This window comes from Macaca mulatta, chromosome 6 (assembly GCF_049350105.2).
Source record: "Macaca mulatta isolate MMU2019108-1 chromosome 6, T2T-MMU8v2.0, whole genome shotgun sequence".
Classification (NCBI taxonomy): Eukaryota; Metazoa; Chordata; class Mammalia; order Primates; family Cercopithecidae; genus Macaca; species Macaca mulatta.
Genome location: NC_133411.1, coordinates 158,176,123 through 158,194,038, shown reverse-complemented (window position 1 = coordinate 158,194,038; position 17,916 = coordinate 158,176,123). Strand labels below are relative to the sequence as shown.

The following is a 17,916-nucleotide window of genomic DNA, read 5'->3' as shown; positions in this document are numbered from 1 at the left end:
GAAAGTAACGAAGAGTCAGACCTTTCAAACCCTCCAGCACTCTCCCCATGCCCCACCTTGATTTACTCCATGGTCAGCATATGTCCCTTACACGTCTGCCAGAAGGGCCTCCTTGGCTTTCCCAGCTTCCTCCTGGCACCTCTCAGACCTATGCGACAACTCACATCTTTTTCTGTGTGTCCAAATCCTACCCATTCCTCAAGGTCTAGGGCTCACATGACATCCTCTTGCAAACTTTCTTACCTGCCAGTTGGGAGTGACTTCTCTCTCCTCTGTGATCCATAGTTCTTTGTCTCTCTTTCCACACATACAGCCTTACGGCACAGTAGCTTGTGGATTTTTCATTCCTCACTAAATCAAGAGCTTCTTCTGGGTAGGAACTGAGCTTTATTCATTGCTACATCTCCCACAGTCCCCAGCATGGGACTTTGCACTTAGAAGAGACCCGTACATGTTTGTGGGGTGAAGAGATGAGTATATGATTGGCAGTGAGTGACGCATAGCAGGTGGTCAATAAATATTTCTCGAATGAATAAATGACAGTGTGGATAAAAAAGAGTGACAGAGCATGGTGAACTCCAGCTTTCTTTTCTCTTAAAGACTTATGACGGTCTGCCAGAGCTATCACATTTAAGGGGGAGGAGGTGTCATGGTGTATATTCTGCTTGTGAGCATTGCTTTGACCTGCTAATTCCTCAGAGGGTCCAGACTCTTCAAATTTAGTACACTGCTAATGCCCACATTTCATTGTGGGTGGGGGTCCAGTTGGCCAGCCCCAAACCCGAAAGGCCAATTTGGAAAGGCATGAACAACAGGTGGCTGCCCACATGTTGAAAAGCAGCCCCAAATATGACACATTCCCCAGAGAAGGGACAGGTGTCCTGGATTAGAAGGAAAAATAGGAACATATTATCCCTCTGGAGCCATCCCCCTTATAACCAGCCCTAAAAGGAAAGGAGCCAGCAATGGCTGGATTCCTGAGCACCCAGATGGCATTTGTTTGTCTGACTTTGTTTCTAGGATATACTTTATATTATGCTTTGTTGCCTGGAACCCCCAGGACTGGAATACTAGCTAAGGGATGAGATGGTGGTGAAAGGTCAATAATTCGGAGTGAAAAAGAGAAGAGAGGCCTGAAGTGAGGAGGCCTGTGTTTTTTGTCTCTGCTCAGCCCCTAACACATCCTCTCTCTGGGTCCCAGTTTCCTCATCTGAAGAACAATAAGGTGGGATTTGGATGGCCTTGAAGATTATTTTCATCTCCAAGATTCTAATTTTATGGGCAGTTTTGTCTTTTGCGGAACAGGAATCTTTGATTTTTGTCTGCCGACATTCTTGGGTGTTCCTAATTATTCAACTGAGTTTAATTCTTTCTAAAGTAAAATGCAGTGGTTCTCAGAGCCCAGTAGAGGGACTCTGAGTCTGTGGCTTGATCCAGCAATCACAGGGTGTGTCCACTACCAAGCTGTGTGCCGGGATTCTTACTTTAGGGAGTTATTAGAGAGAGCATTTCCGGTTCCTCTTTGAGTTGCTTCTGAATCTATCAGGAATTGTTTATGACTGTGGCTGTGGCAGGAAACACATGTTACAGGTCCCTGTAGGAAATGAATGAGATGGACATAGAGGTCTGAGGAGGTCATGAACTTAAGTTAAAGAGGCATAGGAAAGATCAAGAGGGCAGAAGTCCTCATGCGGGGAAATAATGTGTCAAGTGAGGGGGTCAGACTAGAGGGTTTCTTTTGCTTTCTAACCCCATGACATTGGCATATCACTCTGAAATAAAACTGAGCCAAAAATGGTCATTAGCTTCAGTACTCTGCATACTGGAAAGCATATTTACATAAGAAACAAGGAGAGGAGGATCAAACAAGAAAAAAAATAGAAATGAAAAACATCAGAATTTGGGAGTTGGTAGTATATCTGTAAATAAAAGAGGCTAAAAAAAGTTAGTTGGTAGCTAGCAATAAACTTAGATAAAGAATGCAAGAAAAGATGATTTGTTCATGAAGATCCCTGTGAAATTACAGTCTTCTGAGCTTATTCCCTTGGCCAATAGCTCAACAATGTGGCATTAACAGAAGGACAACGTTATGGTGAAGAAGATGGTTTTTCTCTTCCATGGACTTTATCCCCAGAGCCAAAAACAGTGCCTGGTCCATGTGTGTTTAATAAAGAAATGCATGTGAATGACTCATTGGACCCTACCTTTGTATTTTTTCCCCCAAAAAGATACTAGATAAAATGCACCCACGGGAGAATGGTGGCCATCCTAGGAAGGGGGCTCAAATGCAGTTCTAAGGCTGGGTCTTTACCCTGAAGAACAGACTTAACAGAATGGTGAAAACTAGTTTTGAAGATTTTAATGACTCTCTGTAGGAAGAGGCATTAATTTGTTTTGCAAGTCTTATAAAGTAGAACTAGGACTAAGGGCAGGGGGTTCAGGGAAGAAACATTTAACACCTAAGAACTGAATGGCCTTATTGAACTGACAGTGAGCCCTTGTCCCTAAAAGTGTTTAAGTACACATTGGGTATATAAATGCTCAGCAGGGATATTAGGAAGGAGACTCAGCACATGGTACTTACGCTAAGGGATATTTACCAGCCCCCCAAATCCTTAGAGGTTCTGTTTCCATCTTAACAGGTTTTACTGTACAGACAAGATAATTATTTGCCCCTATCCATTTATCCCGATAAGAATGTAAATTCTATGAGAAGAGGGATTCATGTCTATCTTACCTACAGATATATCTGCAGGGACTGCAGATTCTCAATAAATACTCATTGAGTGAACAAATAAAAGAAATACGGCATTCTATCTTAGGCAGTTGGCTTCTCTAAGTTGGGCTCAGAGATTTGGACAAGTAGTACAATCTAGACTCTGATTAGACAGCTACAGCTCCAGACTGAGTCTGCAAGCATATTCACTATATTGGGGCATGTCAAACTGTGACCTGTGGACCACTTGTCTTGCAGCCTGGTAAAATTCAGATTCCTGGGCCCCCCGGCTGAAGCCACTGACACCAACTTCCTGGAGGTGGGACCTGGGAATCTGTGATTTAACATGCTCCCCAGGTGATTTTATGACTCATAATTTGAGAACCACAGGGCTAAATACCAGAAAACACTCTAAATTTATTTTCTTGGAATGTTATGTGATAAAGAAACCAATTTTACAAGACAGAGCTCTAGCTTTTTGTAAGAGTACATTTTCTGCTTGTTCAACTCCTGGTTCCATGAGTCACATTCTCTTGTCCTCTGAGATTGTCACCCACAATTCCAGGCTCTGCAGTTAAAACCTACTATGAGGTTATGGAAGTGAAGGATTAGCTATTTCTGTATCAGCTGACTCAGAGACAGAGATGTGAATCTCCAAAACTATCTGTCAGCCAGGTATTAAGGCCATTTTTAATCCTTAGCAGAGTCAGTAGTCAGTCTTATCTCTTTGACTGGTTATAGCACACACCACACCTGTAACATTTGGGGCTGATTTAATGTTGGGGAAGCCACCCACCTCTCTGTTGTATCCTGATGTTAGATTTGCCAAGCCTTTTTTTTTTTTTTTTTTTGAGATGGAGTTTCACTCTTGTTGCCCAGGCTGGAGTGCAATGGCGTGATCTTGGCTCACCGCAACCTGTGCCTCCTGGGTTCAAGCAATTCTCTTGCCTCAGCCTCCCGAGTAGCTGGGATTACAGGCATGCACTACCACACCTGGCTAATTTTGTACTTTTAGTAGAGACAGGGTTTCTCCATGTTGGCCAGGCTGGTCTCCAACTCCAGACCTCAGGTGATCTGCCCGCTACAGCCTCCCAAAGTGCTGGGATTACAGGCATGAGCCACCATGCCCAGCCAATGCTTTTTGTTTTTTAATGCCAAAGCTGGAGCTGGTATCATAGTCTTCTAGAATGTTGGCATTCTAGAACTTACAAGCACAGTGATTGAAAGAACCTCCATTGGGAGGTTCTGAGTCTGAAGATTTTTAGATATTGCAGGTCACCAGTGACCCTCCCTACTTTCTGACTCCCAGCCCTTCCCACTCCTTGATGTGGGCATTTGAGTTTTTGGCCTTGACCCTAGCTAGGGTATTCTCTTACAGCAGGTTTCCTCTCTGGATTTTTTTTTTTTTTTTTTTTTTTTGAGATGGAGTCTTGCTCTGTCGCCCAGGCTGGAGTACAGTGGTGCGATCTCAGCTCACTGCAACCTCCGCCTCCTAGGTTCAAGTGATTCTCCTGCCTCAGCCTCCTGGGTAGCTGGGACTACAGGTGCGTGCCACCACACCCGGCTAATTTTTTGTATTTTTAGTAGAGATGGGGTTTCACCGTGTTAGCCAGGATGGTCTCGGTATCCTGACCTCATGATCTGGCCCCCTCAGCCTCCCAAAGTGCTGGGATTACAGGTGTGAGCCACCATGCCCGGCCTCTGGATTTTTTTTCACCATAGCAGGATGAGGTTTCTCAGACCTCTGCCTTTATGACAGCAGCACTATCTTTGTGGCAATAGACTGGGAGGAACCTTGGAATTGCTCCTTTAAAATCTCCATGCACATAAACCGACCCAAATGCCCATCAATCAATGAGTAGATAAAGAAACTGTGAGATAGATATATATATATGTGATATATATATATATATATGATGGAATACTACTCAGCCATAAAAGGAACAAAATAATGGCATTCACAGCAACCTGGATGAAATTGGAGGCCATTATTCTAAGTGAAGTAACTCAGGAATGGAAAACCAAATATTGTATGTTCTCATTCACAAGTGAGAGCTAAGCTATGAGGATGCAAAGGCATAAGAATGACACAATGGACTTTGGGGACTCAGGGGTAAGGTTGGGAAAGAGGTGAGGGATAAAAGACTACAAATGGGGTGCATTGTGTCCTACTTAGGTGATGGGTGCACTAAAATCTCACAAAACATCACTAAAGAGCTTCCAAACACCACCTATTCCCTGATTACCTATGGAAATAAAAAATTGAAAAGCACCTTCATCCACATAAACAAATGTGGTAGATCCAAAAACGGAATATTGTTCAGCCATAAAAGGAATGACCTACTGATACATGCTACGATACGGATGAACCTAGAAAGCATTATTCTCAGGGCAAGAAGCCAGTCACAAAAGAACATATATTGTATGGTTCCATCTGTATGAGCCATACAAAACTGATAAATCCATAGAGACAGAAAACAGATTGGTGATTGCCAGGGGTTGGAGGAGAGGGGAACGGGAAGTGACTTCTTAATGGCATGTATGAAGATTCCTTTTGAAGTGATGAAAATGATTTGGAACTAGATAGAGATGGTGGTTGTACAACATTGTGAATGCACTAAAAGCTACGGAATTGTACACTTTAGAATGGTTAATTTTATGTTATGAGAATTTTACATTAACATAAAAAATTTCCCATTCCTCTCCTCCCAGCAGGTGCACTGCTTCTGTAGACCAAGGCACTCTGGTGCTCCTTTGTTACTGAAAGTGCCAAACTCGGCAGGAGAGAGGAGTGAACAATGCTATTGAATCTGCCCTGTAATAACAACAATGTGATCATTATAATCTCGGGCGTTAGTAAATCTTTACTGGTATCAGGCACTCTATGCATAATTTCATGTAATATTCTTAAGGGGTTCCAATCCTGGCTACATCACTTACTAGCTGCATCGTCTAGAGCAAGTCAGTTGCCTCTCTGTGCCTTGGTTTCCCTATTTATAAAACAGGGATGACAACAGTATCTGCCTCATAGGTTTGGTTTGAGGATTAATGAGTTAATCCATGCACAGCACTTAGAACAGTGTCCGCCTATGTCAGCGACTATATAAGTGTTGGTTATTGTTGTTATTATTGTCTCCTCTCTTCTACCTACAAAAATAATCTGTGTGCCAGGATCTAGTTTGGGGAAGGGGAGAGCAGTAAAAGGGAGACTTGAGGGGAGCAGGAAGCTGGGGCCTGGGCGAGCGAGGGGGTTGCAACACATGGCAGGCTGGCCATGCAGGTGGAGTCACTGAACAGAAGCCTGGCTTGGTTGCCAGCACACCCTCCTGGGAGGTTGGGCTTGTGCCCAGGGACAAGGGCACCTCAGGAGAAGTGGGAAAGACCAGCTTGCCTGGAGCTGACATGATGAAGTGGGCCCGAAGCTTAATAAAGAGGCTGGGAGGGAGAAAAGTGCTTAGTTACCATGGAGAATATCGGGCAGGATGAGGGGAATGGCGATTCCGAGTTGCCTTGTAATTCACAAGAAATCATAGGTGCTGATAATAACAGTTGGGTCAGTAATTAAAGTATATTGAGTGCTTCGTATGTGCCAGGCCCTAAGTATTCTTATTATTTGTATTGTTACTATTATAACTAATATTTATGGAGTGTCGATGCCAGGCCTTGTGTCACACACTTTACAACAATAGTGCTTAAATATAAAAAATAATAACTGCCATTTATTGAGTACATAGGCTGCACCTTATGCTAAATATTCTTAAAAATGATGATAATATTGACAACAGCAAGCACTTACTAGTGCATTGCATCATGGGAATGGCCATTTCTATATAACTGGCTGGTTATCAGGAGCTCAGACTGGCAGAACCAGCAGTGCTAGGCCCTGGGCTGAGTCTTTACTATGCATTCATTAGTTCATTTAATCTTCACAGCAGCCTTGTGAGATGGAGACTAGCCTCATCCCTCTTTACAGATGGGAAGTTGGGGGTTAAGGAGCTTAGATTCTAACTTGCTTGTCCATCTCTGTCTCCCCACCCTGGCCTGGGTGTGGTCCTCAGACACAGGTCCTCAGACCCTCTGGAATTTCTCTGCTGAGCCTATTGGGACATGCTGCCTCTCTGTGCTGATGGTGGCTGGCCAGGCCCTCTGGCCCGCTGCATGGAGGCAGCCAGTCTGGGCAGGAGAGCATGGGACCAAACATAGACAGAAACAGGGAGAAGAACCTGATGGTGCTCATGGGCCCCTCCACCCAGCTGTGCTGCTCCTAGATGCTTCTCAGTTCTGTGAGCCGATCAATCTTCTTTTGCCTAACTCAACATAGCTTGAGTTAGGTTTCTGTCACCTGAAAAGTCTAGACTAATAAAACGTCTCATCGAGCTAAAAGCTGAATATCTGACAAGTTCTTGACTTGCCCAGCAGGCAATTTTGTTTCTCAGAAAATGGAGGAAGTAAGCCGGGAAATTGCTACTCTGGACCTAATTCTGACCAACATGGACAAATTGACTGCTGAAGTCGATGTGACATGTGATAGGTGAGAAAATGGCCACATCGGCATGAGTTTGTGGTGACCTGAGAGAGGAGAAGCTGGAAACAAACTTTAGAAATACAAACCTTTAGCTACTATACTGTAACACTTTCTATATGATTCAAGATGCTTGGTAACCCTTAAAATCTAGGAAAAAAAGGCAGCTCATCAAAAATTAAAATATACTGTATTTAAAATGAAATATGCTTAGGAGAGTCAGACTTTAGGAAGTATCAATTTAGTACAGTAACAGAATATGTCTGAAGAATCTAAAATTAGGTAGCAGGATTGGGGAAACATAAGATTTAAAGTTTTTAAGCATAACTCCTACAACCTAAGCTGTCAGTAGAGAAATCCAATTTAAAGTAATAATGCTAAACTACGAAATTATAGCAACCAATACTACAATAGTGCCTTTTAGAGGGTGGTTTCATGAAATGCGTAGATGATGACTGAGGGCTGGCGTTCCACAACCCATCACAACGGGAGGCCCTCACTTGAACATCTCTTAGCTTAGTGCACCTTTTCTGAGTTACATCCCAGCCGTGCCAGAAATACACAGCTCCTGAAACCGGGACCTTATATCCCCTGAGCTAAAAATAATAATAATAAAAAATAGTAATCTGAAATAGATTCAGTTACACAAGAGAAGGGTTTGTTGTAATTATCAAAACAAGTCTTCGAGATTCTGTTTCGGATTTGTGTTAACACAGAACCAAGGCTCTTCACTTTATTTTGGCCCATGGACACCTCTGAAAATCTGATGAAAGCTATGGACTCTCTCCCTAGAGAAACACACCTAGCATGCAAAATTTAGTAAGCAATTTCAGAAGACTTATAGAGTTCAAAAGGCTGACCATGAACCAGTTTAAGAATTCTGGTGATAGATATAAGAAAATTGCCTCCAAGCAATTTCAGAAGATTCATAGAATTCAAAAGGCTGACCATGAACCAGTTTAAGAATTCTGGTAATAGATATAAGAAAATTGCCTCCAAGAACCCTAGCAAGACAGGCCCACCTTGGCCAAGTGGCGTATGCTGTTTAAACTTTCATTCTCATCCTCTAAAATGACGACATTAATAGTTTTTAGCTGACAGGGTTGTCGTGAGGATAAAATGGGATACTGTGTTTGAAACTCCTAGTACAATACTTGGTACATAGTAAATGCTCAACAAATACCAACAAATAATAATTATATTATTAACAATAATAAAATGGTGGCATTTTATTATTATTAATATTTTTATTATTAATATTATCATTATTATTGGTGAGACCTACAATTTGTTATAATACTTTCCTTTAGCAGAGCGGGGTTTGTCCAGTATTTTATAAATGATTTCCTGCCTTGTGGGTTTTAGTTAAATACACAAATGATAACAGAGAATTGTTTAAAAATGTGCAGCTGAACTTGCGTAGTTCCAGGGTTATTGTCTCAGGTCTTAGAACAGGGGGGTATTTGGTGTAGACAGAAGAGGAGAAGAGTCTATTTTCTCCCTTTTCCTGGGTACAGGCACATTTAGAACAAGAGCAAAATTTGTCTCGTGAACCACATTTGGGATTTTAAAAAACTCTCACCGATCCAGTAACTGCAACCTCTGGGATTTCACTATAAGTTTTGCCCTGAACCTGCAGCATTTTGGCCATTATTTTGCTGCACAAAATGAGTGACCTAATTTCCTGATGAAGCCCAAATGAAGGGTTTGGATAACAAACAGATTAGATATTTGGCATCTTTACAAACACAGTTAAAAGACTGAATACACAACAGAACTTAAAACAAATAAAACTTGCTCTTGTCTCCTGGGGCCCCAGAAGTTCTCCTCCAGACAGACGTCAGACTTCTCCCAATTAGAGCCCATCAGAAAGCCATCACATAGCAATTAAAACACAAACAAACTCACCCAAAGAATCTCCCAAGGACCATTTGCCAGTACCATGCTGTGTCCAGCTCCAGAACTGACAAGGCTGGGTTTGTAAGCTTTGCAGGCATCCCAGCACTCTCCCTCTCTTATATAAGTCGCTTTATGGAGTCCCCAGTGCCTTCACTTTCACTCTCGCCCCTAATGTTCATGAGGGTCTTGTGGCATATGGTGCCAGGTAAGTGGGCCTGCCTCAGATTCTCTACCTTGTACTGCTTCCACCCACCCAGGGAGGGCCTTTGCACTCGCTGTTCTCGCTGCCTTCTCAATCTTCCTGCCCTTTTCAGCCCCCCACCTCCTACTCATTTTCAAGGTCTTGGCTTGAAATATCCCTTTTTAGGGGCACCTTCCCTGGCTTCCCAGACTAGAGCAGGGGCTTTATAACACGTGCCCATTGTTCCAAACTTTCTCTGTGCAGCACTTGTCACATCTTGTCATTGAATGTTTACACTTCTATTTGGCACTGTTGGTTTCTCTTTCCGGAGAATGAACTCCACCAGGGCAGCAAGCATGCTTGCCTCACTCATCTCTGAATGCCCAGCATGTAGCAGAGAGCCTGGCACACAGCGTGGCCCCCAGTTTGAGTGGATCAGTGAAAGACAGTGATGCTATCCTCATTTTACAGGTGAAGGAAGAGACCCAGAGAAGGAAGTCACTTCTCAAGGCCACAGCCTATTAGTGGAATTGCTGACGCTTGAACCCAGGAGTCCTGGCTCTCAGCCATTTCTTTACACTCCTGAGCTACCCAGGAGCAGGGTTTTCTTGCCACTTCTGGGGTATATCATATTGAATCCTGGTGTCCCCACTTGGTGAGGGTGTCCAAGGCCCGATCTCAGCGGTAGCAGAACCCCCACAAGACACCCACAGCCCAAGTGAGCTTGACTCTAGCACTGCTTGGCCTGGTCCCCCTCATTCCAGGATCACTTAGCATCCTTTGAGGCAGGTCCTTGAAGGCCCTGCAATTACTCCCACTCACCCAGGAGCCAGGAGGAGAGGGATGGGGATAATTAATGAGAGGGTGACAGGCCCGTCTTCATTACTAAGAATATCTCCCACCCTTGGAGGCATTTCCGCTGTAGGTTTAATGGTGCATTCTCTCTCAGGATCGCAAAGCTGTGCACTTGACTTCCTTGCTTAACTCTTTCAGCATCTGTGGGAAGCTGGAAGAGTGAAGGCACTAACCTGTGAGGCTGTGAGCTCCATGAGGGCAGGGCCTTTGACTGATTTGCTCACTGCCACACCTTCAGTTGTGAGAACAGCAGCAGGGACGCAGTAGACACTCAATAGATATTTGCTAAATGAATGAATGAACAGGGAGCTTCCCATGTGTCAGGAAATCACTACACCTATATCTCATAGCAACTGTTCTCGGTCCATTTTACACATTAGGCAGCCAAGGTTCAGAGAGTTAAGAGACTTGCCCAAGGTCAAAAGCTTAGTAATCAGTGGAGCCAGGATCCCCGCTGAGGCACTCTGGGTCAAATCACCAAACGGGGAAAGATTAAGATTAGGAATTCAGGCAGAGAGGCAAAGATGTGGTTTACTCTAGTGATATCCAGGTAGGGATGAGAATGGGAGGACAGTTTCAACACTAGGAGGTGTGTTCACCAGGGAAGGAGGAGAGGAATATTGTGCAACAAATTTTCAAGCCAAGTGCAAACTCCAGGTTCCCATGGCGGTCAGGATGAAGGTATGGTGCAGGTTGCTGAGCCTCGTAACACTGGGTCCTGCAGTAGGAATCACTCAAGAACCCAGGTAACGAAGGATTGGTGTGCACAGTAAGGGGCAGGGACCTGAGTATCAGGCAGGGCCTGGGTCCCAGGGGTAAAATGGAAAGAGCCCTGAAGGGAACTGCAAGGCCAGGCCCTGCTCTGCCCCTGCATGCTCCCATTCTCACACAAGTCTCTTCCTTTCTCTGGGTCTATTTTCCCCATCTCTGCAATGAGGGTTGGCACTTTACAGTTTAGAGTGACTCTGGGATACTTACTCCTCCAGCATCAGTTCATATAAGTAAGTAGACAGCATCTTAGAAATGGTCACTTTGTTTAACCTAACATAGGAATTCCTGCTCCAGGATTCTTAGCAGATGGCACAAGTTTCTGTTGGGTAGCTCTAGGCCAGTGGTTCTCCACTGAGGATGATTTTGAACCCCTGGGGACATGTGGCAATATCTGACACATTTTTGATTTGTCAGTGGGAAGAAGCACATGGTTGGCATCTAGTGGGTAGAGACCAAGGATGCCACCAAATACCCTACAATGCACAGGACAGCCCACAGTGTCACCAGTGCTGAGGCTGAGGAACTCGGCTGTAGGCACAGGGGGACTCATTGCATCTTGAGGGAACTCATGGCTGTGGGCATTGTGGCTAGGACAAGCTGATACTGACACACTCCCTGTAACTGCTGCCCTGGCCTTAGATCTACTTGGAGGAAGGGCCCTAATTCCTTCTCAAGATGGCTATCCAATCACAGCGACTCCACCAATGACATTCACCTGTGGAGGGAGTACGCATGGGCCAGTGTCAGGGCTGGGGGACCAGTGCCAGGAGCACAGGACCTTAGGGAGGAGGCCAACAACTCTCATACAAGCTGGAGGGGACTGGGGCAGACAGAGGGCTGTGGGGATGTGGGGACAGGGGACTGTGTTAAATTGTGGGTGGGGTTGGGGGAATCTTGGGTGTCTGTGAAGCATGTAGTGACTGAACTGGGTCTCAAATGACAGGATTTCCAAAGAAGGGCACAGGAAGACAAGAGAAAGGACCATGAGTTCATTTCAAGGCCAAACAAAGTCTTGCCACAAGGCCCAGTCCATCCACCCTGCTCGCCTCCCAGCTGCATCTCACCTCCATCTGCACCCCAGCCACACAGGCTCTGCTCGCTCTCATGCACTCGCCATTTCTTCACCCACCTCAGAGTCTTGCAAGCTCTGTCCTCTCAGTTTGGTGCATCGTATTCTGCATTTTGTTCAGTGCTACAGTCTGGATGTTTGTGTGTCCCCCACATCCATATGCCAAAATTCTAACCCCCAAGGTGATAGTCTTAGGAGGTGGGGCTTTTTGGGAGGTGATCAGGTCATGGGATCAGTGCCCTTATAAAAGAGGCCCCAGAGGGCTGCCTTTTCCCTTCCATCATGTGCGGACACAGAGAGAAGGTGCCATCTCTGAGAAAGTGGGCCCACATCAGACACCAAATCTATTGGACCCTTGGTCATGGACTTCCCAGCTTCCAGAACTGTGAGAAATAGATTTCTGCTTATAAGCTGCCCTGTCTGTATCTCAGTCTGCTCAGGTTATAACAGCCCCAATGAACTACAATACCACTTAACGCTTGCTCATGGTCTGGATCTCTGCTCCTGGCCCTTCTTCAGGGAGCCCTCCTGGATACTCCTCCTACCCCTTTACGTGCTCTCAAAGCCCCACACTTCTCTCCTCCATAACACTTATCATGGCTGACGTTTATTTGTGTGATTATGGATTAATGCCCATCTCCTTCAGGGGACTGTAGGGCTGGGTGAGCCTCACCACGGATGCTGGCACAGAGCCTGCACATGGCAGGGCTCAAGGAACAGTCGCTGAGTGGATGAATAAACCATCAAAAGTTGGCTTTGGCAGCTTAGGTGTTGGGTATGTTCAAGGCTACAAAGGAAGCCTGGGACCTCGGCAAGATTTTAAATGCTAGGCTGAAGTGTTTGTAGCTAAATAGGCAGACAGACAGGGAGGGGCCCCAAAGAGCAGGGCAGTGCCAAGAGCACATGATGCCCTGGGATGGTGGCCTGGGCGGAGGGTAGAGGGCTGAGCAGAATCTGGAGACTAATTAGGAGACTGTTGTAAGAATCCTGGGGTAAGAGGGCTGGGAAGCAGCAGAGGGAAAGCAGCTCTGGTTAGCTTTGTGGGGACGACTGACACTCCTCATTCCTCTGTGCATTCTAAGAGTCCCTGGGAAGCCCCGAGCAGCAGCCTGGCATGATGCTGTGAGATGTGGGGAGAAGGAGGTGGAGTAGAGGCTGTGATGCTATAGACACTTCGCAACCCAGGCATCCCTCTGAGGTTCTCTGACCCCTTGGCCCTGTGCAGCTCAGCTTTCCACCCCCAGGCAGAGCCAGGAGAGTCTGCTCAGAGCACTGCCAGGAAAGCAGGCCAGCTGGGCAGCGGGTGGAGGTGCACAGAGACGGAAGGCAGATTACATGTCACTTCGTATTAGCCACACCGGCAACCTTCCCGATCCACCCAGAGAGGGGCCAATTAATTGCAATTCTGAGGACGAGCCAAAAGCCAAGATAACACTGAACCTGAAGGAGACTGCATCTCCTTTCCAGTCATGAGCAGATCGGAAGGCCTTACAGAGGGTCAGGTTTGCTTACCTGTGAGGTACATCTCCTCTCCTTCGGTGAACATCTGGTGGCAGCGTACACACCTGGCACAGGTTGGGTGGTAGTGCTTCCCTCCTGCCTATGGAAATGAAGAGATGAAGCAGGAGGTGAGAGCCAGGGCTGCTGTCTAGTGGGGCAGATTGGGTTTCAATCTTTCCTGGGTACATTAGTGTTGTTTGCATCTTCATGGCCCTAAAGTTGGTTGGAGTTACCCAGGGGAGTCCACAACCATCTAAAAGCCCAGCCAGGAAGCTTCCTGATTCACTCCATGGGTCCCTGATGGCAGTTCAGGGGACTTCCCTGAATACCTGCTCTTTTATTCTGACACTGGGAAGGACCCTTCAGAGGCCACTGGTCCAACCTCCTCATTTCCAGAGGAGGAAACAGGCTTGCTTTGAAGACATTCCAGCATTTCCCCAAGTGAGGGGCCCTTAACACCAATGTTACATGAAATGATTTTAAGTGGTACATGAACTTGGGATTTAATAACATTGGATCAATGGAAAAAAAAAAAAGATCCTTTCAGTCCTCTATACATTCTTCTGATTTTGTCAATGAGGAAGTACCAGTTCGGTGCTCATGTGTCTTTAACATCTATCCAAAACTCACAAATCTGCCTTTTAAAGAATGAGAACAGGTGTGAGGCTTGGAACCTCCTCGTGCAGTAGAATCCAGCTAGAACTCTATTTTCAGGTTATATGCAATATGGCAAGTGATACTGGCTTTCCTGTTATGTCGTGTATAAGTTTTCTTACATATAAGGGGGCCAACTTCAAGACAACTTAAAGTATTATGGAAGAATGAGCACATGAGGCTCACAGGCATGGCAAAAATTGTGAGACTGGCACACAAAAGACAGATTTTTAGAGCTCAGTGGGTGATTTAGGACCCATTGTAGAACCCCCAGATCCCCAGGCCAGTCCTGTGAGTCTTGCACCTGGGTGTGTCCAGCCCTACCCCAGCTCACCCCAGTGTGGCTTTGGTGAGTGCCTTTCCCTATTTTCACTTTCCTTCCCCATCACTATTTAAATTAAAAATAAAAATAATTTGCAGCTGCAAAGACTTCCATGAGGGGAAGAAACAGCCCCTGAGAAGGGTGTGCCTCAAGGGTTCACCGCAAGCCAGCAGCATGTTGGGTCCGGATCTGTGTGAGCCAGTCACCAGCTCAGTACTCGCTTCTGGAGTCACAGTTCTGACACCAAAATCCCAGCCAAGAGGGCTTGTTGTAAAAGGGACCTTGAGTGGCGGCTCCAGCATTTGTATATGCAGGGGCTTGGTGCAGCAATTGGGCTGGCAGGTGGGCCTTGTTTGAAGAAATATTTTGCAACATCAGGGCAGGGTTTTCTTTGTGGGAGGGTAATGCCCAGGGGAAACTGATGGATGTTAGGGGTTCTTAAAGGTCCCTGTCCAAGCCGTCACTTGATGTGATGCTAATGGGTTCCTTCCAATTCAAAAATTATAACTGCATAATAAGAAGACCTATTTCCAAAGTTAGGTTTTTTTTTTTTTTTTTGCTTTTTTTTTTTTTAATGTGGGGGCAGTGGAAGATTGTTGAGACGGGCTTGCCTATTCTGGAGATATTCTCTCTATTCTAAAAACTTAGCAAGAATGTGGGAAGGCAGATTTTTACAAAAAGAAAAAAATCTCCAATATTCCTTCTTTCCCCCCGTTTGTTTATATGGCCTCGCACCAGTGAGACAGTGTCCTTGTCATCATCAAAGCAAATATGTTCAAACTTTGGAAGGAGCCTGCTATTTTCCCAAGCTGGAATGTGTGGGACTGATTCCCTTGTACCATGACAAGGATAATCGGTTTAATTAGCAGCCTCTTCCTACTCTGTGTCTCTTTATCATTTCGATTATAGACCTGTTTTCCAGTGTGGCAACAGCGCCTTGGCAAAACTGAAGCCTAGCATTTTCCTAAATGTCATGCCCCACTACCTCGCCCCAGCTGAAAGAGGCTTCATGCCCATCTCAGCACCCCCAGTCTTGGATGGTGCTGAAAACAGTTTGAGCAAAGGGAGGTTAGGGCAGCCAGCACCCAGAGTAAGTAAAAACCACGTCAGCTAGCTGAGATGAGCCATTTTGTCTATTAGTGAACTGTAATCAGGAAAATAGTAAAGAAAAATGGCAAAAAAATTGGTACCTCAAAACAGAGCCCTATTTGAGAGGACTGAAAATGGCAAACCAGGTTCAAAAATATAGCAACAAGTAACAGGTTGTGGTCCTTTTTGGTGAGGAAACAGACAAGGATGGAAGAGTGACAATGACAGTCATTGAGCTCTGTCACTGAGGAAGGGACCATGGGGTGGCCTAGGGAGGAAATGGGAAGGGACAGGATGAGAAGAGAAGGAGAAACAATTTAATTGAATGCCTGCAGTGTGCCAGACGATGTGCTGGGCTCTACCTTAGGCCACTGTTGTTCCTGCATGGCCATCATTCTTTCCTTCTTCTTCCAGAAACAGTCCCAAGCCTTTCCTTGGTGGGGCTACCTCTCCTCCATATCAGTCCACAGGGTTAAGTAGTGCTGACCTCACCAATGAGCATATTCCAACTTTGTGGGCACAGTTAGCCGTCCAGGGATGGGCCTGAGATTGTCCAATGAGAGTTAGTTCCAGGATGCTTGCTGAGCTATTAGAAAAGAGAAGCTCTTTTTTCCATTGGGGATGCCGGCTGATAGAATCTAAGCCTGGGGCAACTGGTGTCCAACTTTCCTATCACCAAGAAGAACCTCCTGAGAATAAACTCAACCTGGAAGAAAGTAAGCCAAGATGGCTGGGGATTCTAAATGATTTTTCTTAAGCACTGGATCCAGCTCCTGGGCTTTTTGTTATGGGAGCTGAGAAACTTCCTTTCTGTTGCAGCCCAAAAAGTCTTGACTAACATGTTCATTAGGAATTAAATGACAGTAGTATTGTCTATTGATAGATACAGACTAAGAGGACGTATCTTGCTTAAGGCTTCGGAGCTAGAAGTGGTAAAATCTGAATCCAAGTCTGTTTTACTGCAGCCATGTCTATTTCCTGACATCATGCTAACTCGAAGACCCACGAGTGGGGCTGAGAGCTGTGGGTATCAGTGTGGATATAGCAGCCTGGAGTCCTAGATTTTAGCTCTGTCTCTACCAGCAGTGCTGCCTGTGACCTTGGAAAAACACTGCATGTCTTGGTCTCACTTTTCTCATCTGTAAAATGAAGAGGTTGAAGTAGTTGATTGCTAAAAGTCTCTTCCAGCTCTAAGAAAAAAAAATCAATAAATTCAAGATGCTAATGGAGCCCTGTAGAAATGGAATCAATCGAAACTCAGTCACAAGAGCTGCCTGGGAGGAACAGTCTACCACAACGCTAAACAACAGTAACTCTCGGGGAAACGGCAGCCGCCACCAACAGGATTTCAAAGCAGCTTGGAAATGCTGAACAAATTCCCATCTGCGGCCCCATCTGTAATCTAAGTTCTTTCTTTCTGGAAAGAAAAGTTTCCTTTTGTGCTATTTCCCACTCCATTGACCCTTCAACCTACTACACTCTGGATGCCTCTTCCCTACAGTTCTGCAAAGCCAACAAACGACTCTTCTGAAGGTGACCTTTCCCACATCCAACAGCTTTTCCGCAGCCCGCGCAGTCCTTCGCTGCTCTGCAGAGTTTGACCAACACTCTGACCTCGCCATGTTTTCTGAAGCTCCGTCCTTTCACTGAATCCCTGATTCTCCTCCTATATCTTCCTCTGCTACCTCCTCAGTCTCTTTTTGAGTAGCTTTCACTGTAAGCAGCTGCTCACCAAGGTTGGTGTCAGCATCCTTCCTTGCTCTCTTTCCTCTGTCTTGGAAATCCTGAGTGGTGCTATTATTCAAAGCCTCGTGTTTATAAGATTGGCTCCTCCAGGCTGAGCTTTGTTCCTGAGCTCTGATACATGTTTCTTTTCTTTTCTCATTTTTCTTGCCTCGGACAGGATCTTGCTCTGTTGTCCAGGCTGGAGTGTAGTGATGCAATCTCAACTCACTGCAACCTCCACCTCTCAGGCTCAAGGGATCCTCCGGAATGGCTAGGACTACAAGCGTGCACCACCACGCCTGGTTAATTTTCTTTGTTTTTTGTAGAGATGAAGTCTCACTATGTTGCCTAGGTTGGTCTTGAACTCCTGGACTCAAGTGATTATCCTATCTTGGTATCCCAAAGTGCTGGGATTACAGGCTTGAGCCACCGCTCCCAGCCTCTGATCCGTATTTCTTTTTTCTTTTCTTTTTTTTTTGAGACGGAGTCTCGCTCTGCCGCCCAGGCTGGAGCGCAGTGGCCGGATCTCAGCTCACTGCAAGCTCCGCCTCCCGGGTTTACGCCATTCCCCTGCCTCAGCCTCCCGAGTAGCTGGGACTACAGGCGCCCGCCA

At 45.6% G+C, this 17,916-nt stretch overlaps 1 protein-coding gene across 5 annotated transcripts in view; it reads right to left on the bottom strand.

Annotated features, from left to right (window-relative positions):
- The window catches only part of ABLIM3 (actin binding LIM protein family member 3), a 119,073-nt gene that overhangs the window by 29,179 nt on the left and 71,978 nt on the right, over window positions 1-17,916 (bottom strand). For all 5 annotated transcript variants that reach the window (XM_028849830.2, XM_077937320.1, XM_077937322.1 and 2 more), the window contains exon 8: window positions 13,526-13,613. In XM_028849830.2, the coding sequence (XP_028705663.1) occupies window positions 13,526-13,613 (88 nt within the window). The remainder of the gene's footprint in view (window positions 1-13,525; window positions 13,614-17,916) is intronic.